The sequence below is a fragment of the Sinocyclocheilus rhinocerous genome, unplaced genomic scaffold (genome assembly GCF_001515625.1).
Source record: "Sinocyclocheilus rhinocerous isolate Xijiao unplaced genomic scaffold, SAMN03320098_v1.1 scaffold225, whole genome shotgun sequence".
Taxonomy (NCBI): domain Eukaryota; kingdom Metazoa; phylum Chordata; class Actinopteri; order Cypriniformes; family Cyprinidae; genus Sinocyclocheilus; species Sinocyclocheilus rhinocerous.
In genome coordinates this window covers 942,822-968,111 of record NW_015630532.1, presented here as the reverse complement: position 1 = coordinate 968,111, position 25,290 = coordinate 942,822, and the positions used below count along the sequence as shown (strand labels likewise).

Sequence of the window (25,290 nt, the reverse complement as noted above, 5' to 3'; positions counted from 1 at the left end):
ATTTTTGTCTCCATAATTCAGAAAATGCTTAGAACGGACAGAAAATACTATTTTCACAATTTTTGGGGGATTAAAATGTTGTATATAATCAAACAAATTATATATGAACAAATCCCTCTGTAAAAACCTTCAGGATATAGACAGGAATAAAAATTTAAAGTTTGGTGTGTGTAAGTGCTACTGAAGTGGAGATTTATGGCTCAGTGTAGGAGAAAAACTCATTTTGAGAAAACGGCCTTTAAAAATATGTATTGTAATTGAAATCTTTTGACACAAATAGATAAAGTGCTATAAAAGAAACACTTAACAGTGTCTTTTGGATGTTTTCTTTCACACTAGTCTGAAAAAACACTTTATGAAAAACCAAAAAGCCCAAAATCTCAAAACTGGTGCATGAAAAAACTGTTTTTGCCTGCAGTGTCTCCCCTTAAACGGTTTTAATGCATACCTGCCAGCCAATCAGAATCCAGTATTCAGACAGACCATGGAATAAAAAATATATATATAAATACATTGCTAAAAGATTAAATTGATTATTGTTTTTGGCCAACAGGTCCAACAGAGAAAACCCTTATTGTTGTATATAGTGCAGTCATTATAACTAACCCCAGCTAATGACATCATTAACACCATCAGAGAAAGAGATGCTTCACCAAGAACACACTGTTTTTTATCACATCTATCCTCCATCACATCTGTGAGCCAATTATACACCTATGTAGGGAAAATGCCCATATGTGGACCTTATGAGACATCTCGTGAATGTTTTAGACTGTCAATTTACTTCCAGGTGACTATCCAAACAGATCCTGTATTCGTGGAATGTTTGACAGAAAGTTTCTACAGAATCGTTAAGTTTGTGATGATTCCCTCACTAGGGCAGACAGATTGAAAATAATCTTTATGTTCTGCTTGACTTTTGCTCTGCTGGATAATGTTATTTGTGCCCATTATATGCTCAGATAATGTGTTTCTACTTTAGCATATAGGTCACCTGTATTCAATACAGGCATTGTGGGATTTTCCATTCTTTCCATTGAGTGGTGCTTCTACGCCTCTGGAATAATCTTTACCTCTAATTCACCAAGCAGTATGTAAAATCAGCCGGCTGAAAATCTGAGCTGGTATTTCCAGCTGAACACTCGCTCCAGGTCCCCAGCTGTTCGGCCAGATCCAAACCCAGCCGTCCAGCTATATTTCAGTACTCTTTGTAAAGATGCCCATGCGATATTTCCAGACCTTTTCGAAAGACTTAGGAAGTGAGTCATACCCATTTGTAGAGCAATTATGTGTTTATTTTCACTTCTGTCCATAGCATATTTGCAATTTCTGTGGTGTCTGTGCCTCAGGTCCAGGAAACTGATATTGTTGAGTGCTTAATCCCTGGCTTGTTCATTCCTGACAAATGACTTGCAATGAAACCATAACTTTCTGGGTGTGATTATCATACAAGCTGATGTAGCAGAAAGTACAAATCTATTTTAAGGGATTAAGTCACATTAGGAAAAATTGTGATTTTTCCATTTTATAGTTTCCTTAAAGGGCAATTGTATTCGCAGTTAGAAATGTGTGCATGATCGTTATTGATGATGTCTTGTTACTGTAAATGGTCACTGTAGGATCAAAAGGCGGCTAATTTCTCTGAAGTCTGTCCAGTAACCCTTGACCTGGCCAAACATCAGAGAAGCAAACGGTAAACAGGGAAGTACTCACTGTTTACTTCCCATCTTCTCAAATAGCTCCATTTTTTCTGAGATTCTCATGAGAAAAATGTCCTTTGTTTTAGTTTTTATAATATATTGGATTATTTCACTTACAGTACATTTGTGGGAATGAGAAGATGAGTTGTATATGTTCTTAATCCAGGATTATCTTAATATTTAGATTTACTTATATTTTATTTTCAATTTGTCATTGTTCAAGTCATTGTTACTTAAAGCTTAGTTTATAATTTTATTTTAGTTCAAGTAGCCTATTTATATGGCTGCTAAAGTCAATGCGCTAACTTGTATGATATAAAATGTTTAACAGTGTTATGTTTTAGTTTTAAGTTGTAACGTTTAATGTAAAGACTTGAAGTTTTATAATATACCATGTATCCAAAACAAGAATTAATTTATGGCCATATTTTATTCGCATGAGTTTTTGAGTCATGGAAATGTTTTTTAGTTTAGATTAAGTTTTTCAGTTAACAAAAATGCTCTCATTTAGTTTTCATTTCATAGTTTCCTTTAATGTTAAAGAAAAAAAACAAAAAACTTTATTCAACAATTTCTTCTCTTCCGTGTCAGAATTCCTTGCATGTTCATGACAGTACCACGATGTATGCATGTGCATTCCTCTCTTTGGAAAAAAGCTGCAGTGTCTCCACACGCATGTGTCATGGTACTCTCGTGAATGTGTAGCAGAGACTGACACGGAAGAGAAGAATTGTTGAATAAAGTTATTTTTGTTCTCTTTGCGCACAAAGTATTCTCGTAGTTTCATAAAATAAAGGTTGAACCACTGATGTCACATTGACTATTTTAATGATGTCCTTACTACCTTTCTGGGTCTTGAACATGTCAGTTGTGTTTCTGTCTATGCAGGGTCGGAAAGCTCTCGGATTTCATGGGTTTTCAAATTTGTGTTCTGAAGATGAACAAAGGTCTTATGGGTTTGGAACGACATAAGGGTGAGTAATTAATGACAGAATTTGCATTGTTTGGGTGAACTATCCCTTTAATAGCAGTGGCTAGAGCACCGGGGATGATAAGGGTCTCAATGTTTCCACTTGCTACTGAGTGAAATGTCCTTTAAATTACTGTATTGCTAGGAAATAAGAGGACAACAAAAACATTTATGTGAAAAAGAAATGACTCTGCGTTATTACTGCAAAAATCTTCTCAGCCACAAGTAGTATTATGCTTTCTCTTGCTAATATGTCATCATATGGGATGCATTTACAGGGCCTGCTCACAGGGGCTCAGTTCGGCGTTTAAGCGGTCAACCCTGAAATAAATAATTACGTATAAGACTCCTCAAACCTAATAATTACATGCTGGAAATGACGGAGCTTTGGGTTTTCCATGGTGATGCAGGAGAAAAGAAAGATATGATTTTCCCCCTCTTACATTTTTCCATTCTGTTTCATATGAAGTGATGCGGAAGCTCTATGAAACAGGAGCATTTCCCTTGAGCAGGCACGCACAAGGCATTGGGTGATTTTAGACCACATTATGAGCTAATTGGTCGATGTTGAAACAACTGCCTGTGTTCAAGCGGCTGCTGAAGGGCTGACTCAAGCGAGAACGATCCAAGGCCAAAGCTCAGCCTCAGAAGTCATTACTTTTGCAGCTTAAAGGTTACAAAGGACAGCTTCTGTCCACAAATTCCTTGTTTTGCTGTAGATGACAGTGAGGAATTGTGAATTTATGGTGTTAGGGATTTCGTTAGTCCAGTGGTTTAATGTGTACCCTGAGTTTACCTGTGTATATAATTTGTTAGGTGGCGCGGTTATAAATCGCAGGGTTAAACGGAGCTGTATTGTCCCTGGTCGCTTTCTGGTTGTGTGTCTCCATGTCTGTGCATTTGTTTGCAGGTTTGAGCACTTGCGTGTGCATGTGTGTGTTACGTGGTGCAAATCATGTGGCTATTCCTGCTGTGGTGTGCGGTTTCAGTTTCCACATCTCCCGATGTTGCTACTGGCTCTGAGCACCAGTCAGGTCAGATGCCAGATATCTGGAAAAGTAAGAATGACTCACTGCTCAGGCTAGACAATTTGCTCGCTTGCTTTCAGTATTTATATTAAAGGCCTCTGCCATTTTTCACATTATATGAGCATTTCTATTGGTACACTGTTACCCTGCTTACAATTAAACCGCTCTCCATTCTCTCAGCAGTATTCTTATGTGAATAACCACATCATGTGCAATAATAAAACCAGTGAGGACTGAGAGAGTTAAAGGGCCTTGGCACATGGCACTAGAAATATGGAGACTTTCCATCAGAAATATCAAGATTTTACGACACTTTTGACAATTTGGTGCTCCAAGAGTAGAATAGACCTCCATAGTGGCAAGAATGTAGCTAATTATAGTCAGTACTCTGTTAGTTCTTTCAAACGTTGTAAGTGATAGACTTAGATTTTGAAAAGGCAACGTGATGCACAAATATAAACAGTGTAAACTGTGGGAATATCATGTAGTGCAGATCAAAGCAGTTTCTAAGGTTTAGAGTGTGAACATAATGAAGTTATTTAGTCATGTGGCATGCAGTTTACTGATTTATTTTCTACACATGAGTTTGAATTATTAGCTCATATGAAAAAATGTCTAACATGATTCTTGATAATCTTGCCAATATATTTAAGGAGCGTATGTGAACTTAGTTTGCATTTTAAATTATAATTTTAAAGGGGTCATATGACGTTGCTAAAAAGAACATTATGTTGTGTATTTGGTGTAATGCAATGTGTTTATGCGGTTTAAGGTTAAAAAAACACATTATTTTCCACATAATGTACATTATTGTTTCTCCTCTATGCCCCGCCTTTCTGAAACGCGTCGATTTTTACAAAGCTCATCGTTCTGAAAAGCGAGGTGTACGCTGATTGGCCAGTATCCAGTGTGACGTAGACATGTGGGGGCGTGTTTAAACGAGGCATTTTAGGAGGGCTTGGACAAGTCTTAACTTTTATAAAGAATATCTCTTTGGATTTGAGACTTTAGTCTTTGCAACTTTACAGATCTTCTTTATGCACCAAGAGCTTGGAAAAATTGAAATGGCATCATATGACCCCTTTAAATCTTTTTTATTTTACTTGGGGGTAGCTTTCATAGCTTTCAGTGTATGTTTGTATTTTAGCAGTTTGTAGCTACATTTTGGTGAACTGTTGTATAATTAATATGAAATCGTACAACCTCAATTGTATGTTTTACACCCGATTTAGGTTAGGAGTTTACCTTCATTAATGTGTTTTCTTATGAGATCTGTTTGACCTCATCAATGGAAGTTGTTTTTAAAGGTTACATCAGGAATAAATAGCTCCTTACAATAACAATCTTAATTTTTCCCCCAAAGTGTATATTAATCTTCAGGATCCAAAATGAGTCAGAGCATCTCTATGAAGTGAGTTAATTTAAAGCTCCACTCTTAAAATTAATTGCTGCACCCTGCTTAGATGGAAATACATGTGGACCCCCCAAAAGTCATAGAAAAAACTATTATTTATTCACTCTTAATTCTGCAGGTGCAATTCAATCTCTCACACATCATAAAGTGTCTAAGCTACTATTTTTGACTTCACTGTGGATGACGTCCAGTTCAGCACTATACTGTTAATGGAACGGTAGCACAGAACTGAGATGATTGTCTGTGGACGTCATTTTTGTGCCTATGGTTTCCAGAACAACAAATCAAAGTTTAGCGAATGTGTTTCTGCTCAGTGTAAACTCATTCAAGAACAAAGCCGCAAATCAACCATCAAACCTGACCTTGACTGCTGCGTCCTTAAAGGAACTCTGACACCATTAGAAAATCATGAAAATCTCACGTCGTTTTTCATCAATAATATTTGCCTGTTTATTTGTGTAGTTCTGTCATAGTTTGTCTTTGAACTGAACAGCATAACCAGCAAAAATATCCCTTTCATGGCAGATCTCATGGAGAGAGAAGAGCAGCTGGAATGCAAATGGCTATGAGATCACGATTTACAGTCCAAACCGCTGGATTTCAACACAGCGAGAGTGTTGATTCGGGTTTTAGCATACCGAGATTACACAAGTTGAGCTCTTGATAAAATATTGTATATTGGGAAAGCAAAGCTTTCATCACAGCTTGCGAGTGAGTGCGAGGACACTGGCGTCTTTGCCCAAACCACTGAATTCCTCCAGTTGAACGTTGCCTGTCAGTCAAATGGCCAAACACATCACCCTCTGCATGTCTGATTGGTTGACTCATGCTTCCATGGCCTAACCACAAAATCTATGATTCCTAGGATGATTTCATATGATTCATGAGCACATTTATGTTGGGGCTTAGAGAGTCATGTCATATAGATTAATGTGATATGTACTCATTTAATGAAAGAGTCTTCATGTTATATAAAAGCAAAAAGAACAACCTCCATCATATGCTATTTTTTCAAGGCTGATTCTAAAAATCTTTTATGGCAACTGACTAATGTGTCGATTCCCTACTGGCAATTTCACAATGTTATTTGCCAGAATCGTGGAAAGTTTACATATTCAACTTGGGGTTGTATAGATCAACCATCATCTGCTTTCTGACAGTTTCTATTTTAAATTCTGGAAGTGGAAAGAAACAGCAACAAAACAAAGCATGAGTTTGGCATTCAGATATTACCACAGTTCAGCATTATTGACTGTGGTTGCCATGTTTTGAGCAACATCATACAGAAACAGCTGAAGAGTCCAGATTTGGTTTGATCTGACTGGCACTTGACACTGTGGTGACTTCTAGGGTTTGACCCTAGAACAGTAGGGTTGTCACTGACATTGCTGTATGTCCTTGCCAACACAACCAGGCTAAAAGGAAAGGAAAATGTGATCACCAAAATATGGCCAAAAATGTATTTGTTTTTATTGATAGAAAAAGAATCAATCTATATGTTTGTCTGTTATATTTTGTTATATTTTATATATAAAATTTTTGATCAATTCCAGAAGTCCTTATTTTGAACTGTGCACTCATATATACTGTATATGAGTACACAGTTCAAAATAAGGACTTCTGGAATTGACCAAAAATGTATTTAATCACGTTGAATTTCCTTGTGATTAGAGCAGTTTCTGAAAAGCATTACTATTACTATTATTATTATTATTACTATTTCAGATTGCAAAATCCATTCGCACAAGAGTGCAAGTTCATTATTTCTCCATCAGTTGCAACCATGATGATGACGTGGAAAGCCTGATGTTGTTGACTAATGACATTTGCATTGTAACCTTTAACTGTGATGAAGTTCAACTATGATTGTTACTGGCTTTATTTTTTGGCTTGTGTTTCTCTAAATGGTCAGCCATACATCATGCAGCAGGTAATGTGGAGGTTATTGGGATAATTGTTTGCAGTTGCTACTGCTGGTGGAAGGTTTGTGGTCATGAGGTAAGTGTTGCTCCTGCAGAGGGTATGTATTGATTTCCAACCTCTTCTCAACAAGGGGCTCAGGACCCCCACATGTAGAAATGAAGGTATGACTTCCAGTAAAAACAACTTCTCAAAAATTTGTTTCTGCAGTCCATTCTTTATGTCAGTCCCTGTTTTTCTCTCTTTACTGAATTCTTCTCTGACTTTAAGTATTGGCATGGCAATTTTGGTCAGTAGCTCAACATCATGAACGAAAGCATTTTCCTTCCATGTGGAAACAGTGAGTGAAGCAACCCAGCTCCCTCTCAGGCCCCTATCCTCTTTTGAGAGAAAGAATTAAACTTTAATTTTAATTGCAGGTTCCTCTTTAATTTATCATTTGTTTGGACTGTTGACATTTTGCAAAGTGGGGATTCTTGAGCTATGAGTTACAACCTCACAATACTGGTAAAAGCTGCCTCATGTTGTGTTGTGTAACCAAATAGCCCCTTCCGTCTATCCATTTACCCACTTTTTCATTCCTCAATTTGCTTGTCTTAGCAGAGGACAGAAGTTTGCAAGAGGAGTCAGAAGAAACCGAGATGTTCCTTATCTGTTTTGATGAGAAGTCTTAATGAACTACTTTATATTTTCATTGATATGGCCCTTAGTAGGGATAGGAAATCCTTTTTTTTTTCAGACTTAGATCAATTATACTATAAGTTAAACTCCCTCCCTAATTTACTTCTGCTCTGCTGCTGCAGTCAGTATCGGCTGATGAATCAGTTGATGTATTCATTCTTAGAATAGAGTTCAGGTGTACTCACTATATTTATATTGATCGGTCTGTGTATGAATAGCCTAAATATCTCTCTGTCTCACTCTTTCTCTTCCTATGCATCAGCATATGTCTGTTGGAGTAACTAACAAGCTCTCTGGTTTGACTACGCATTCCTCTGCAGAATTTGAAAGAACATATTTCCCAGCTGCCTCATTTGCAAAGAGGGTGAATTATACTGCAAATTATAACGCTTGGCTTTGATAGAAACATCTGATGAAAGGAAAGAAAGATGACGTTTTAAGTACTCTTAATGAAAGCAGCACCCATTTCTTTGGTCACTTATGTTTAAAGTAAAATCAGCTCAATGTTCATCAGATGTTTTACAATCAATTTGGTTTCAGATTAGAGGCTGAATTCTTATAAAAAACTTTTTTTAAAATTTTTTTATCTAAACCATGATCCAATTCATTAAACAAGATGTGTGTATTTGCAAAAGGCCTGACAATAATAGTTATTATTTTTGTGGATCGTACAGTGATACGGTAGATATTTGCTCACAGGAAACTTGCCATTGTCTTATGAATTTTATAAACAGGATATTATGTGTTGGGTAGTTTACTAGTGTACAAGATTGCATTTACACTGCATGTTCATTTTGACCAAAACTTAGTAAATGTGGCTTTGCTATTTTCAAGGTCAAGTTGAAATGGAGGTGGGCCATATTTCACTATTAGAGCAGCCAGAACGTCAGTATTAGTTATTATATAATCTGTAATTATATGCTTGGGTCGTGTGGTTTGGATGATATCTGAGGTTCTGCTGAGAGTTTGTCAGTGGGCTTTATATGGTAACATGCAGCTATGTTAACCACAAATCTCTGCATCAATCAAGACAGAGGGCATCTATCCGAACGTATGCAGTTTAAACTGCATGTTAAGCAAATTAGAAGATTATAGAAGATCAGTTTTTGCCGTAGAGGTGATGTACAGTGATCCCCAAAACACATAAATTCATCACAAATAGCATTTTCAGGAGCAATGCATGAGCTCATAACAGGATGACCCAAATCAAGCATAGATGGATAGACAGATGAAGAGACAAAAATAGGCAGGGAGGAAGTGAGAGAGAAAGAAAAAGAGAGAAGATATGTCTTTTGGCTGAATGAGCACCTCCTTTTAGCTTGGCCACAGTCCCCTCCTCCTTGCCTCAGATATAGAGTGTTTTTAGGAGCAGCAGAGTCAATCAGAGCCGGGTGTACAGGAGAGTGCACTGTCAGGATATTCCGTCCTTACACACGTGCACACACGCATACACTAACACACACTCTCTCACGTCTCCCTCACGCACACGCACATGGAGTACTACTGGACCCACCTACTCTGGATTCTCTGGAGCGTGATGCCAGGTGAGTTTGTGTGTGTGTTGCCTGTTTTCAATTAAAATCATTTAAAAGAGGCAAAGTGGAAATGCTCCATAGATACTACAAAATACTTTGCAACTTAAGATGAGACTTTAGTAAGTACCATGGATGTGATGTGTGTGCATGGGATTGTATCCTAGTGCAGCACTATAGGATACAATCCCATGCACACACATCACATCCATGGTACTTACTACACTGCTATGCATCTCCCACGTCTGCTTTCCAGTGTCAGGCACTGTTAAACTGGCCTCCCTTGATAGATGGGGATGCTGGATTGACTGTGGAATGGTTGGAGTTTACCCTTGCTCCAATTTCCATCCTAGCACTTGCATACTTTGAAATGAAAGGCGATGTTATCAGGAATATATTGGGAGTTCATAGTTTCCTGTGTCTGGGAAAGATCTGGTGAGCAGCCAGATGAAAGTTCACTTGTGAAATGACACTCTTGACAGAATATTCAAGGACTTTGGCAGTTCAGTGCTGTCGTGGGTCAAGAGTTCCTGGGAAAATTTAAATCAAACTTGCATTTCTGTCCATTCTTGGCATATGTTAGGTATTTAATTCTATCTATCTGTCCATCTGCCAAATGAACGAGATGATAATTGAGAATATATATATATATATACACACAGTATATATATATATATGGCTAATGTGTAAGAGATATAAATAACATTTGTGTTGTTATGTGCAAACATGCTTTTTTGTGGTTGGTGTGTTGCTCATCTTGACCAGCTGCCAGTAAGCCATCTGTGAACCAGGCCAACTTTAATCAAGTCCAGCAATGTAAACATTATAGTACAATACTGTAATACTACTGTCTGTTGTACTCCTTTTAGACTTTCTCTGGACACATTAAATGTGGCCCACATCTAGAACTTCTTTTTAAATTAGATTTTTTAATTTATTTATTTATTTTTTGGTGTGGTTTATGACCTTATAAATGTGGCCTGTATCAGACACTCGTCTGAATGGGTGACACTCCTAAACTGACCTGCACTCACATGCACTATGGCTCATTGCAAGTGAGGTGCACACTCATGACAAATGTTGCAATGGAATGATGTCAAAACCGCAGGAAATCCAACCTGTTCATAGAGAAGCATTAAATATTCAGCTGTTCACACTGTCATCCAATTAACAGAGCAATTTGCTGTTTTAATAGCCTTCTGACTTTTCGCCAGTAACAATGGAACTGGTTGGTTAATCCAGATATTACTCAGCATTTCTTGAGGTAATTCACTCAAGTGCGATCACTTATGGCTCTGTGTTCAACAGTGAAGTACAGACGCAGGTAAGTAAACATGACAGCAGGGTTTAGCGGTGGCTCTGTTCCTCACAACCAGTTGGTAATGACACTGATTTACATTCCACAAACCTTCAGTACACAAAAATGCTGCTCATTTTCAGTAACTTTTCAGTAAGTGCTCTGATGGATTCAGTGAAGACAGGTTTAAACTAGCGACTCCTAGTTTTGGAGTCTTTTTAAGGATTCACTAAAAGAATTTACTAACATGATTCTGTTCATGAATCAGACTACACAGCTTGCGCTGTCAGTTTGTTTTAGTGTGATGCTTGCAAGGAAAGGACAACTCAATAGAAACATGTATCACTACATTCAGGCTGAAAACTCACATTCACAACTCAGGTTAAATATCTCTTTTGCTTTGGTAATATAACTGCAATACAAACAATAGGTGAAAATGTTGGTTGAATACTGGTCCAATTTCTTCTGGTAATTGCTAGTTTTCAGGCAGATTAAGGGTGTAACAAACAACTCTGAAAAAAACGGTTTAGAAACATTTTTCACTCAGAAAGTGATAGTAATTTTCACAATTAGAAAGAAATCTCAATTAACACATTGATTTAAGTACGACCTTTAAGTGTGATTTTGAAATACCTTAATTTATGTGTTTTTTTACAGTGCATCTATTTATCTGTCATGTAGTTTGCAAGAGAGGCTTTGCTCTGCCACAAACAGTTATTTAATCTGGCCCTAGATCTTAGTAGCAGCTGATTTAAATTGCGATTAAAGATAAAAAATATTGTGATCTCAGATGCTTCTACCTGGAATACTACTTTGGAAATAATAATTATAGAATAAGGTTATTTTTTGTGGGTGAGGAACTCCAGAGATAGTGAGTAATGCCTGTGTTGTATATCGGTCTACTGATGCCACGTGCCTCACGGATAGTTTACTTTGGCCACAAACCCAGTCGCAGGCCACCAGGCTCATCCCCTGCTAGCCATCTCTCAGCAGCCCTTCAATGAGCTTTCCAGACCACAGAGCTCACAGTTGGAAAGTCAGCATGAAATGAGCAATGTCTGGTCATTTTACTCTTGATCTGTGAGTGTAACAGAATGTATGTCAGTCCCTGCGGTGCAGCACATACAGTAAAATCATAAAGCCCATGAGATCTTAAGCAGAAGAGCATTTCAAAGCAATGCATTTCCGGCATGTGGAGTTTATTAAAAGCCAATCTGCTGGCCCATAATCCTCGCCAGTGGGCATCAGTGAGGCTCATTAGCATCAGGGCAGTTCCTCACGTAAATATTTGTGAAGGAGGGGAGAGACGACTGAGGGGTTAGCAGATGTTTAGAGGAGGATGTCTGTCACATGTGGGCTTGTACACAGCTGCATGTTTAACTGAGGCCTTAGTAATGAATTAGTATTGGTAGTTTTCTTTGGTGGCATTGATGTGGGTTTTGATTATGAATTAGATTTTGATGGATGGTTTGTGGTGGATATGCCCTAGATATGGTCTATCACTAGCTCAAATGTTTCTTTCGAAATGTTTTGATTTTAATCATGACCTGGGTTAACCTGATCACGATTTTAGAGTCCTAGCATGTGGCATTGAGTGTTTTTAAGAGGTTTGTCAGAATATATTGCAACTGCAGGCTGTAGCTGGAACTTTGTTTTGAATTGTGTGCCACTGTCAAGTTATACATCCTTTTTGACAAAAATTAATTATGTATGTAGCACGTATCAAGCATGCTTAATCAAGCATGTAGCTTTACTAAAATAATTTCCTCAAAATTTTTGATTTGATTGCTTCAAATCAACAACAGGATGTAGCACTTCTATTTTTGCAGCTATCTCTCAGAAGATGTCATTGTGTGTATTTATTTTTAACATCAACATTTTCATTACAAGATATCGATACATTTCCCCTTCAGTAAGTGTTTTAGGTATTTAGTGAAGATGTAGTCTTTATGTGTAAAAGATGCTGCCTTTAATGACAAGGCAATGGAGAGAAATAGGGGAATGAGACCAGAAAATGATGTAGGCCATCTTCAAACCTGTATCCCTGTGAACAGCTCTTCATATAGCCAGGAAACATGCATCCTGACCACTATGCCATGGTTCTGTCAAGCTCTGGCAAATTGTTAGTCTTGGTGATGCACGAACATTCTCATAGACTGGTGCTTCTCTGTCAGTATGTGGTGTGGCTCCTGTAGCTTGATTGTGGTCCAAAAGCAGCGCAGGACTGGCCTGGACACAGAGCACAACCCTTGCAGCCACTGTACTGAGGTTTATTTATCTGGGCAAAAGAATCCACACACAGGAAACCCACTCTATAGGACCTGCTGATATTACAGAGAATATTAAAGTGTCTGCCACGTTAGGGCTTTTAAATGGAAACTAGAACCTTTCTACTCCCCCTTTTTTCTCATTCTTTTTTCCCTTAGGTTTTTTTCTCTTCTTTTTTTAAGGGTATAGCTGTTCTCAGCTGGTGTCTGGGACAGTTTGGTTTCAGTAACAGACTGGATGCCTTAGATGTGCATTTAAGCTCTTCGGAAAAAGTGATCAATGACTGTGGGAGAGAATTTAGGTTTAAAAAAACTTAGAAAAAGGTAACATTATCCAGCATGATCACAGGTATTATTCAGCTTTTCTTCTTTGCTGGTCAGCTGACTGATCTATTTTTAGATTCATGCATGCAAGGTTCTCATTTTGTTGACTATTCATAAATGAGGACTTCTGGGAGAATGTTTCGGAATAAGATCAAAAGGTTCTGGATGTCTGGACTGTGTTGCTATTAGTGCAACAGTATGTTGCCATGATATAAGTGAATTATATGGTTTCATATAAGTAACTATTTGAGTTTATATGTAATTAAATGAGTTCAAGCAGTTCATTTAATGCTTGATCTCTGCCAATGCTTCTTTTTTTCAGGAAATAGATTTTTGTCTGATATTCAACAAAGCAGGAGGCAGGTGACAAACAGCTTTGCTTATATAATACTTATACTACTTATTCACACTTTTGAACAATAGTATAAGTATTATACCACTATTCACACTTTTGAACAGTAGTATAATACTTATACTACTGTTCAAAAGTGTGAATAAGTCTGATGAGAATAAGTCTGTGTGTGTGTGAACCAGGATCAAACTGGACCTCTTTATATGAGCCTCCATTGCTGTTCACAGTGTGATATACAGTTCTCCTGCTCACAATAATACTGTACGTCAGTCACTGGCAGTGTCACTCACAACTCTTCATCACTTTCTGTGAAAGGCAGTGACCAAAAATTAGGCTAGGAAAAACATGTGGTTCACATTATTCCCTGTGCATTCTTGTGCTTGTGCAGATTAATGTGCAAAAATGCTTTTACATCATCTCCAACACTACAGTAGCCTGTCATCATTCATTCTTTTGTCTACACACAGAGAACGTGGGAAAGAGAAAAAGATAGAGAGAGTGTGTGTGTGTGTGTGTGTGTGAGAGAGAGAGAAAGAGAGAGAGAGACAGAGAGAGAGAGAAAAGACACTAAAATCACTTAACTTCTCTTCCTCTCCCCTCTACTAAGAGGAAGATCTCTTCATCTCATTCATCAATCATCTGCAAGATATAATACAATGAATGGAAACTATGGTAGCAGACATTATACTTATCAGCACTGTCATCAATAAACTATTTCATTTTTACTGGTGACAGCTGGAAAATAAATATATATATATTTTTTTTGAAAGACTTTTTCTTTTAATTGAATCCAGAGTAGATGGGTGTTTTTCCTCTGTTTTTTTCCCCATTGGTATAGAGGCCAGACTGGAGGCAAGGTGACCTGGGGCCACCAGAGAGAATCAGGCCTTTCATCAGATCCCATTGTATGTTTTCTGCATCCTTGCCATTTTTTTTTCAGTTCCTAGGTGTGCAGGGATATGATATCCATATGCTGTTGGTCAGGGTTCAGAGCATAGATTAACAGAGTAATTCAGTGTAATTCTCAGATAAATTAACAGTTGTGTTTACGCTTAGATCAAAGCTTTTTTTTTGTTTATAAGTTCAGCACCTGCTATAGATTTATTTTTTAAGTGAATTTTTTAAGCTTCTTCTGAATACTGATCTTTATGATATGGGGTTGCCATCATGTGATGTTCTAACATGAGAAGACCATCTTTGTACTTTGCATCTGATGTAAAAAATATTTGCCAAATCATTAAAAACACAACAGACAATTTTTGCTTAAGCCTTTCTCTGATTATTGTCATTTACTCATCGTCATGTCATTCCAACCCTGTATGACAGTAGTTCTTTCTTCTGTAGAAAACAAAAGAAGATATTTTGAAGAATGTTTCAACTGTTTTTGTCCATGCAAATGACAGTCAGTGGGGTCCAAAACAGAACCGGACCTTCACAAATACAGAAACAAAAATAAAACATTGAAACATTTTTCAGCATATCTTCTAAGAAAGTAAGTCATACCGGTTTGGATCAACATGAAGGTGAATAAATGATGACAGAATTTCAGTTTTTGGTGAACTATCCCTTTAATTTAAAAAATAATTATCTGTAGCCTAAACAGTCATCTTTCTCAGCCTTTGCTTCAGGTTAAGCCATAATTATGGTGCTGACAGGAAGCAACTTAAAAGACAAAATAGTGACTGAAATTTGGCCTGCCTGTAAAGGCTCTGTGAGTCAGATGTAGCTTCCTTACTGCTGTCTTTCTGTGACTGACAGACTGTCAAATTTTGTTGTGATGACTGACAGCTTCATTGTTTAGTCTCATCCATAATGAGGTCCAATAGTCCTGTGTCTCCCACACCAGAGTCTGTTGACAGTTGGAGAGTGTCAGGTCAAGCAGTGGAAATCATGCAGGCTTTCTCCTCAACGGAGCATTACACTGATTATGAAGGGTTTTCAGCAGAAGACCTCCATGAATGTGTTTGTTAATCCAGTGACCAAGATCTTGTGTTCTTTGGAAGTCTGTCAGAACATAAACAGAAGCCATACAGGCATTTGTAAATAGAGGCACCTTTGAACTTTGATGGAGACAAAACAATTAAAGTCTGTTTTCTGAATGAGAGACATCAAAACACCAAAGTGTCCATAGTTTCATTTCCATTTAAGGAGGATTTCTGGGGACCTGCAAAAAGCCCAATTAACACTGCTGCTCAGTCATCTACATCGCAGGAAAGACTCACAACTAAATTAAGTAAATAAGCTAGCTTTGAGTAAAAGGACTTTAATTAACTGATATTCATTTTTTTATTCTATTTTTTTAATAAAAAAACAATGACTATCATTTTTGATATTCATGAATAACATAATATTATTTCTTTTCTGAGAAAATAAAATTTTTTTTTTTCCAAAAATCAGAGTGTTCTTTGGAAGTCTGTCAGAACATAAACAGAAGCCATACAGGCATTTGTAAATAGAGGCACCTTTGAACTTTGATGGAGACAAAACAATTAAAGTCTGTTTTCTGAATGAGAGACATCAAAACACCAAAGTGTCCATAGTTTCATTTCCATTTAAGGAGGATTTCTGGGGACCTGCAGCCCGCCCAATTAACACTGCTGCTCAGTCATCTACATCGCAGGAAAGACTCACAACTAAATTAAGTAAATAAGCTAGCTTTGAGTAAAAGGACTTTAATTAACTGATATTCATTTTTTTATTCTATTTTTTTAATAAAAAAATAATGACTATCATTTTTGATATTCATGAATAACATAATATTATTTCTTTTCTGAGAAAATAAAAAATTTTTTTTTCCAAAAATCAGAAAGTAGATTGTGATATACATTTTCACACTCCATTTTCCGTGAATCTGTGCATATTTGGCCAAATCACATGACAGATCAGAGTCTCTGAGACCAGATTCATTGTAGGTTGTAACTCAGTTTTGACAAAATAATTATTGTGTTTGGCCTTGCGAGCAACAACCCACTTTTTTAAAGTGCAAAACATTGCAAAAACAAAAAAAAAACAATCTGTCGTTTGCTTTCTGTTTGTCTGTGAGTTGTTTAGAAACCATACAGATTACATCTAGTGTTCATTAAAGGAAACTACTGTTTAGGACTCTGGCAGAAACTCGGTTTAGCCACAATTAAATTTTGCTTAGTTTCGGGTCATTGCTGGAGCTCCTTGGCTCATAGAATATATTGCCAGTAAATGCAGTCTTGTGTCCAAGCATGCTGTGGATGGTTCATATTAAAATTGTCTGTGTCTCTTTACAGGGTTCCATGTCTGTTTCAACATTGACACCAGAAATCACAGGATCATAAAGGGCCCCAGGCAGACACAGTTTGGCTACACTGTGCAACAACACATGGCTGGAGGACAGAAGTGGTAAGAAGCACTTCTTAGGTCTTTTTCTGTACCCCTTCATCCCCTAAACTACTCCCGCTAAAGAGAGCTGACAGAAGAAAATTTCTTTCTTCAAAATATCATAAAAGATGAATTTTTGGTAACACTTTACTTAAAGCCTTTATGTAGGCCTATAATGCATTATAAAAGTAGTTTTAATGTATTAATTATGCCTTGTAATTTACCTCATAATGCATTGTACAATCTCATGAATAATTGTAACCACAGTTAATGCATTATAACACTTATCAATGCATTGTTACACTATGCATTTTAAATTCATCTGTAATTATTTACGACAAGATATAATGTATTACAATGCACATTATGAATAATTATAATGCATTATACCCTTTAATAACCCTTTATAATGCATTATACATGAAGGCTTTAAGTAAAGTGTTACCGATTTTTAAAAAAAAATCTTCTTTTATGTTCTATAAAAGAAAGAAAATCTACAGAATTAGATGAGTAATTGGTGAGTAAATGATTTTTTTCAGTGAACTATCCCTTTAAGACTTTAAGACTCCCTTTAAGGTTAAGCAGAGAATCTTGCTTCCCTGCATTTTCACACCTTTGTAAGATGTCAAAAGCACTTTGGCTGTGCGAAAAATCATAGTCTTATTCACATTCATCTGGCAAAACAAAAAGTGTTTCGGTGTATCCAGGTCTTGAAGGAAGTGTAATTCAGAAATATGTCCAAGAAAATAGTGAATTTGTTTTTCATTGCATCTCCCAAATCAACAGTAGATCTCATTGCCTCAGTGATTTATAAAGTTTTCATCACAAGTAAATTTAGATCTCTTGTAAAAGGAAAATCCACCAATGATGCTTTTACGGGCTTATGAGAATCGAAAGGAGTCTAACATTTGTCGTTTATCACTGTGATATCATCATCTCTCTTTGCTTTGGCTATTTGATTCCAGTCTGGCATCTCAGTATGTCTGCTTGGCCACAGCTCACCTGAAACCCAGCCCAGAGGTCTATATCGCTGTGTGTGTGAAATAATAAGTATGCCTGCAAAGAAAAACGTTTTCTTTGTTTATTAATGTAATTCACCTGAAGTAGGTGTTAATGTACCACTCATGTTGGTTTGATATAAGCATGCAAGAGAATCCAGCTCATTTGCTTCTATTCATAATGAGGATATGTTTTCACCCATTGTGCCTGAGTTCATGAAAATTATATATTCTATCTCACATTCCCTAGATAACGGTTAAATGGCTCGGTCTGTAGTTTAGCTGTGAGTGTGTTGTCAGTTTAGCTTGACTGATGTGGGGTGATATCAACAAAGACTTTCTCAAGTGAGCGGCTGCCAAATAGACCCCCTTTCTGTCTCTGCCCCATTCACACAGCATCTGGAAACCATTAACAGGCCAGAGGAAATTTTCAGTGTGGCATGTGTGTCTGACTTGGCTCTTGTGTATGTGTGTGTCACTTTTATTTTATTATATGCAAGTTTTTTGGGGGGAGATGTGAGTTGTGTGTTGTGAATACGCACTTAAACAACATTCACAAAACCAGACTCAGTTAGAGACATGCACATCAACAAATACTAACAGACTAAACTATACACACAAAGCCAAGAGATACTGTTTGAAGGCCCAATTACAGTAACTGAGTCAGATTTCACAATACAGGTATATTTGAAACAACAGTATGCTGCAAACAGTTGAAAGTGAAATCTGTTTATGTGTATGCGATAGAAAGACAGATCATTAGGGAGAGTGTGTTGTTTTTATGCTGGCATGATTCTAGGCAGTAGGAGAGGAAAAGGTTTTTGCAGGAATTGGCAATAGACAGTAGCTAATCACCATTATGTGGTAAGGCTACCTCAGAACGTTTGAACAGGGGAAACATTTTGGACACTGCTGGCTATTTACTTATGCGTGTGTGTACTGGTGCTCTTGCACAGTTTGACTCAGGAAATGTCTTGATTAGCGCAGCCGCAGTCAGATCCTCAGAGGAGAATGTTTAGTCCAAGAAAGTAATGGAGTCTAGCTGTGTCTCACCTCTCTCACAACCCCGAAGCCTTTCAGTGTGGATAACACACATTGCATTCACAGACAGTTCAAACTCTTTTTCATGCAGGTTTCAGTGCAGAATACCTACACTATTATATTCAGTGAAGTGACTGTTTTGACGGGGGTCCATAGAGACTTGTTTCTGAGGCTTGAGCCATAGTCACGTGCCCTCAAATGTTTTGACATTATACTTGACTGAGGGTCTGTGGAGACTTTTAGCTGGGCCAGTGTGTGTTGTGATTGGCTCCCCTCGGCGCCTGGTCGGGAAATGTCATGCCCCTTACAATAGCCGCCTGCGAGCTTCAATGTAAATATTGCGTCAAAATCAAATCAATTTGAGCACGATTTAAACCTGGATGATTGTAACCACTCTAAGTCTCCGACATAGTGATAACACTCGTTGCCTTCTCTAGTGCTGCTCAACCAGATCTCGTCACATTCGTCGATATTTGTGATATCACAAATTCCGGAAAATATGTGTTGTAGTCCAAACAAGTCGTTCGTTGTAGTTTTTGAAAAGTGATTTCTATTAAATAAAATATCTCCTTTTGAAGTGGACTTTGAACTTTGTAACTTTGCAGATCTTTTTTATGCTCAGACAGCAACATTACAGACTAACTAAAGTTGAAAAAGTGAAAAAGCATAATAGGACCCCTTTAAGCAAACACGGGGTAATTGAACTCAAATGCACCATCGGAGAAGCACTAATTAACCGTCATGTAGTTTTCTGATCTTTTTGACCCAAGATGATTTTCTTTTTCCCAAAATGCTAGTTAATGTTATCACATTACACTAAAACTTACTGACTTTGCTCAAACAGGGTATAACAACTAAGTGAGCATTGTCAAAATTATCCACAAATAATGTTTTTTAATAAAAAAACTGAGGTCATCATATCACATGTTTTCATATCTCAAATTCAATCATCCAGCTGAAAGAGAATGGCTAATGATGATGACAACAAAAGACTATAATCCAATTAGTCGTCTTTGTCTCTTTCTCTTTAAATCTGGATATTTTCAAAATAGAAAAACAATGTACTTATTAAGGCATACTGCAAAGTATATACTACCTACTATTGTTTAAACTAATATACTGTGAAAAAAAAAACATTTGATAATGAGTCAACTGTTAAAATGGTATGTTATAGTATGTTACTTTCTCTTTCTCTTTCTCTTTCTCTCCCTCTCGGGTGCAGTGAGGGTCCTATCACAGCAGCATGCAGTGGCAAGAGGTCTTATCCCAGTTTCAGAGGCACAGAAGGGGTTTAGTGGTGTAGGAAAATGGGGGAAAGGCGCTGGCAACACACACATCAGCTGTGGTTACTGCTGTGGAAGGGAATATGTAGCTGTTGTTCTCTCATATTTTTCTCTTTAAGTCTTAACATTATGTTAACATATGCATTTTATTTCAGGTCAGTACACCAGGATTGTTTGGAACATGTTCACTATACATGTTCCAAGACACAGGCATTGCCCTTTATGCTGTGTATTGGAACAATTTCAAAAGTTGCTACCATGTAGCAGATACATAATTACAGGCTAGAAACTTTGAAATGTTCGAAGTGCCACAAACCACTAAACAAGCATGTTGAATTTTATTTTAAATCAGAAATATATACATTTTTTTTAAACATTTGTATATGTCACAGAGCGTGAGCCGAACCCACTAACTTGCATCACATAGAGAAATTTGAACTCTTTAGCTCTGTGATGATGATAAAAGCAGATCCAGCCCCATACAGCATTCATTGCGCAACTCATATGGAGCATGTGGGAGTTTTGGGGCACATGAAACTTTCATGGCTGATGAATATTTTAACTATTTCAGGAATCTGTTGTTTTGGTATACAGGACTGATGTGTTTGACTTCTTTGAAGTATGAATAATATGTGTTTGCAACTATTTCATATATGTTTTACACTTATTTGTATTTTTCATTCTGTTTTGCATTGCTTTAAATTTACATCCTTCCTCTATACAATACCAGTCAAAAGTTTTGGGTCCTTTTTTAACATTTTAAAATGTCTTTTGTGTCTGTGATGGCAAAATTAAAGCCATTAGTCAACTCTTTAGCATCACATGATCCTTCAGAAATTCTAATATGCTGATTTAGATTTCAAGTAACATTTCTTATTATTATCAATGTTAAAAACAGTTGTACTGCTTAATATATTTTTGGAAAACAAGACAAGGCATTTTTGCACCGGAGGAACCTTATCATAGTTCCTAGAACTATTGGCGGAAGTTCCCACTTTTTGGCGTGTTCGCACTGCAGGAGCTAGCATATTTTGTTCTAGGAACTCGTTTTGTTCTAGGAACTAATTTAGCTCCTAATTCAGAGTCCAGTCCAGTGGTGTAAGTGTATGTTGATTGGCCAAATGCATACAAAACACCGGTTACCCGGCATTTAAAAAAAAACAGTGTAAAAATATATACTCCACGAACATGGAAAACAGCGATAACGGCATTTACCTGTTGTCTGCAGCGTTGTGTCCTTTTCTCAGCCTCGATGATAACACTACAAGTTGTCAGATTTAGTCAGATTTTCATGCTCTTTCAATCGCGTAAATTGTGCGTTTACATTCCATCTCTCTTATCACAAAACCCACGACACACAACAAAAACTGCTCCGATCATGGCGTCTTCCAATCAGCGGTTGTTGATGTTTGTAAATACGTTCCTAGAACTACACGGTGCGAAAGCGCCTATACATTTCCAAGGTTCTTTGATGAATAAAAGATTCAAAAGAACAGCATTTGCAATTTTATCCTTGCTAAATAAAAGCATAAAAAATACAATTTTACTGACCCCAAACCTCTGAAGTGTATGTAATATTTGTAAATGTCAGAGGTCAAATATCAGAGGTCTTAAGAGCTACATAAAATAATCTGTAGCCATCATTACCTTCATCTGTTAGTAATACCAAATGGCACAATTTTTAAATTATTTTTATTCTGTCTCTCACTTTCTGCTGTAGTAGTTTGGATAGAAACAGATCACAGCTCATAGACAGAGAGAAAACTTTTTAAACTGCAAGGCAATACACAAATAGCTGAGTTTGGTTATGACTTGTATGACTATGACTTGCATGACTATTATGACTTGGTTGTCCATGATGGTGTTTACGGATAAAAAGGCATGAATTCTTTTCTTGACGTCTCTCTGGCTGCCAATGGGATTTTTTTCCTGGGTGGCCACTGACACATGCACATCCACAGAATTGGCCTGATAGATCCCTTGGGATGGACATACAGACAAACGTGGGCACATATGCACAGCTTGTTTATTTTTGAGGGGTTGCAGTTTGAATTCCTTGCTGAGTTTTGACTTTTGTCTGGCCTGTGACCTCTAAATTCTTCAAGCAGCAGGAGGGATGAAGCGTTCTTCATCTCTACTCTCAAACTTAGCTGATATACTGCTCACAAGCCTTTTATACTGGTCTAGGAAAATTCATCTGTACATGAATGTCTTGGTTAACAAAGCAGTAATGATTAGATGAAATCAACATGTGCAGTAATAGTTTTATGGGTTTAAGGATGTGTGGTGAGTTGCTATAATTACTTAACTAGTTTTGCTGCCTTTACTAGGAAGAAATGACAGCACAGAAGTGTTGCGTGTCATGGTAACACCAGTCAGATGAGTTTTTTGTGATGCTTGACGTGCCCTTTTAAATCAATAACACACAGGCCATGAAAAGGATAAAGCATTTGTGGTTCATCTCTCCTTTTCTGTCCCATCATAAATGAAAGTAATGAAACGCCATATCAGTGGACTCACTGGCACTTCATAGACCTCAGCACCATGGTACCATGAGCAAAGTATTTTCTCACTCTCCAAATGTGAAAAACATTTGGCTATTAATGGCAAACCCTTTCCTCTTAGATTTTTTCCGAAGGATCTGGGCTGCTAGTACAGCGTTTTGTGGCAGATTGAATATGTAAAGGTTGTGTATTAGCGAGGCTGTTTCATTCTGTGCTATTAGCCTTTTGTAGCCCTGCCGCAGAGAAAAAACTTGAGAGCTTAATGAGTCTGAGCCTGATTGTTTTAACAGCTCACTGTGTCATTACCTTGGAAGTTTGACTAGACCATTAAATCACTGCAACAAAGGTCCTCTTTCTCATCTCTCTATTTCTCTTTCATACTTCCTTCTCTCCTTTTTTATTTAAGTAAGTGTGTCCTGAGCTGAACTCAAGTGTAAAGTATAGTGCCAAAGGCAGCTGTAACACCAGTAATATTCACAATATTAATAGCAGCGGAAATATGCACACAGTCTGAGCTCCTTCTGTGAAAAATCGTTTCCAGAGACATTTCAAAATGTTTAGATGAACTTTAAACTGGAGACTTCTGTTGGTTTTTTTGTGTAAGCTTATTTCCTTGCTTATTTCATGCTAATTTCAAACCAGTGTCAAACTTGGAGTGTTTATTTATCCAAAAATCAGTATATCACAGAAATTTCATATTTACGTATGAAACAGTGATAAACTGTCCCTTTCGGTTCATTTTGTTTATTTGATCTTTGTTAGAAATTAACAATTGGTCCCTCGATATCTCTTTGCCGCCTTGAAGTTCTCAGTTCCTTAAAGTGTATACGGCCGGGAAGCAAGAAAACACACATTCAAATGTATTCTCAATACTTCAACTTTATTCATAGATACAAAGATATTATATAGGCATATGTCGAGGGGAGTTTCAACCCTTTAACCAATGAGGATATAGATGACATACATATAGGATCTTTGGCCAAGAACATGTGTTTATATAAAATGGCCATATGAACAGAAAAACATGGACATATTAGGAATAGACTTTTGCGAAGGATGCTAAACTATCTTCATGGTTTCATCACGAACCTCATTCCTAGCTATCATGTCCTTATTTAGACATTTGAATAAGAAAAGCTAATGTATACATTTGCGCATGCATACCTCGAATATGAGTAAGAGACATTAAAACACCATACAAGAGAGAGAGAACAGATAGAGGAGGGAGAGTGAGAGGGAGAGGGAAAGAAAGGAGGGGTGAGGCATATTTGGAACATTCTCAAGACAGAGAGTGTTTTCTAACAATCGTATTGACTGAATTATCCAAGTCAGGCTGAGCAGTAGGACGTGTGCAGTGCTTCTTGTTCTACTTCATTTCTTAATTCCACTGTAAATAGCCTGTGGGTGTCTTATAATTATATTTTAACTGTAATGGGTAAAATCCATTTGTTTGGGAAGCTGGATCCAGATTTTGTTGGAATGCTTCACTGCTGAAGCTTGCCAAACAGAGAAATATTTTCTCGAGGGGCCCATGATGTTGACCCCTGGCCTATGGCAGAAAACTCATGGAGGTCTGGATCTGCCGTAAGCTAGTGTCAGATATCGTTCTCTGAATCGCTCTGTCCCTGAGTGGGTATTGCTCCTGTTTAGAGCATTAACCTTTACCACCTGTCAGAATCAGCTTTAGATGTGCTGATTATTGGTGTGTGTGAGATGCAGTGTTTCATACGTGTGGCAGGATGTGATAGTGCCTTTGTGATTTGAATCTTTCATGTGTAATACAGAATGAAGAGGCGTTTTCAAACTACGCCAAGAATCATCAGACGTGATGATCTCCTTCCTAAAATATAAAAGCAGTTCAATATTTTTCCATAGAGCCATTTATACTGTGTCAAGTCAAGTGAGCTTTAGTGTCATTCTGCTATATGTGGAACAAAATGTTGTGCTTCACAGACAATGGTGCTACTGTACATATTTAAACATATAAATATTCATATACAGTAGCTAACCTATTGAAGAAGTAATCTAACTATAATGTATTTTACATAGATACTTTACATATACTTGAAACTTACACTTTGTATTTACTCATATATCAACACATAATGCAATGGTACATAAAGACAACAAAGAGCAAAAAAACTGGAAACAATGCAAGATAACATTAAGGTCATAAGGACGCAATAGACAGGCTCAAGTGTATGTACTTGCAAACATATGTGTTTCCCTGGTAAGTAAATATGCAAACATAGTCTGTGTGTGAAAAATATGAATAGTACACATGATACTATACAGACAAGAAGTTGATTAAAAAATTCATTTATTAGTTTATATTGGTCATTGTCAAAAGCTAAAATAACTTAAAGGGGTCATATGATGCAATTTCAAATTTTCCTTTCTCTTTGGAGTGTTACAAGCTGTTCGTGCATAGATAAGATCCCTAAAGTTGCAAAGACTAAAGTCTCAAACCCAAAGAGATTTGTCCACGCCCTCCTAAAACGCCTCATTCAAACACGCCCCCACAGGTCTACGTCACTGTGTGGGAAGATTTGCATAACACCACCCAAATGTTCACGCAAAGAAAGAAGGAGTAACTTTGATTCTCGCTGTAGTATTGTTGCTGCCGCC

The 25,290-nt window shown here is 37.2% G+C and overlaps 1 protein-coding gene across 1 annotated transcript in view; it reads left to right on the top strand.

Annotated features, from left to right (window-relative positions):
• The first annotated feature begins 9,114 nt into the window (after window positions 1-9,114).
• LOC107740496 (integrin alpha-11-like) overlaps window positions 9,115-25,290 on the top strand; it is a 41,602-nt gene continuing 25,426 nt past the window's right edge. Inside the window, exons 1-2 of the mRNA XM_016552948.1 lie at window positions 9,115-9,257; window positions 16,746-16,857. Of these exons, the coding sequence (XP_016408434.1) occupies window positions 9,206-9,257; window positions 16,746-16,857 (164 nt within the window). The 5' untranslated portion in view covers window positions 9,115-9,205. The remainder of the gene's footprint in view (window positions 9,258-16,745; window positions 16,858-25,290) is intronic.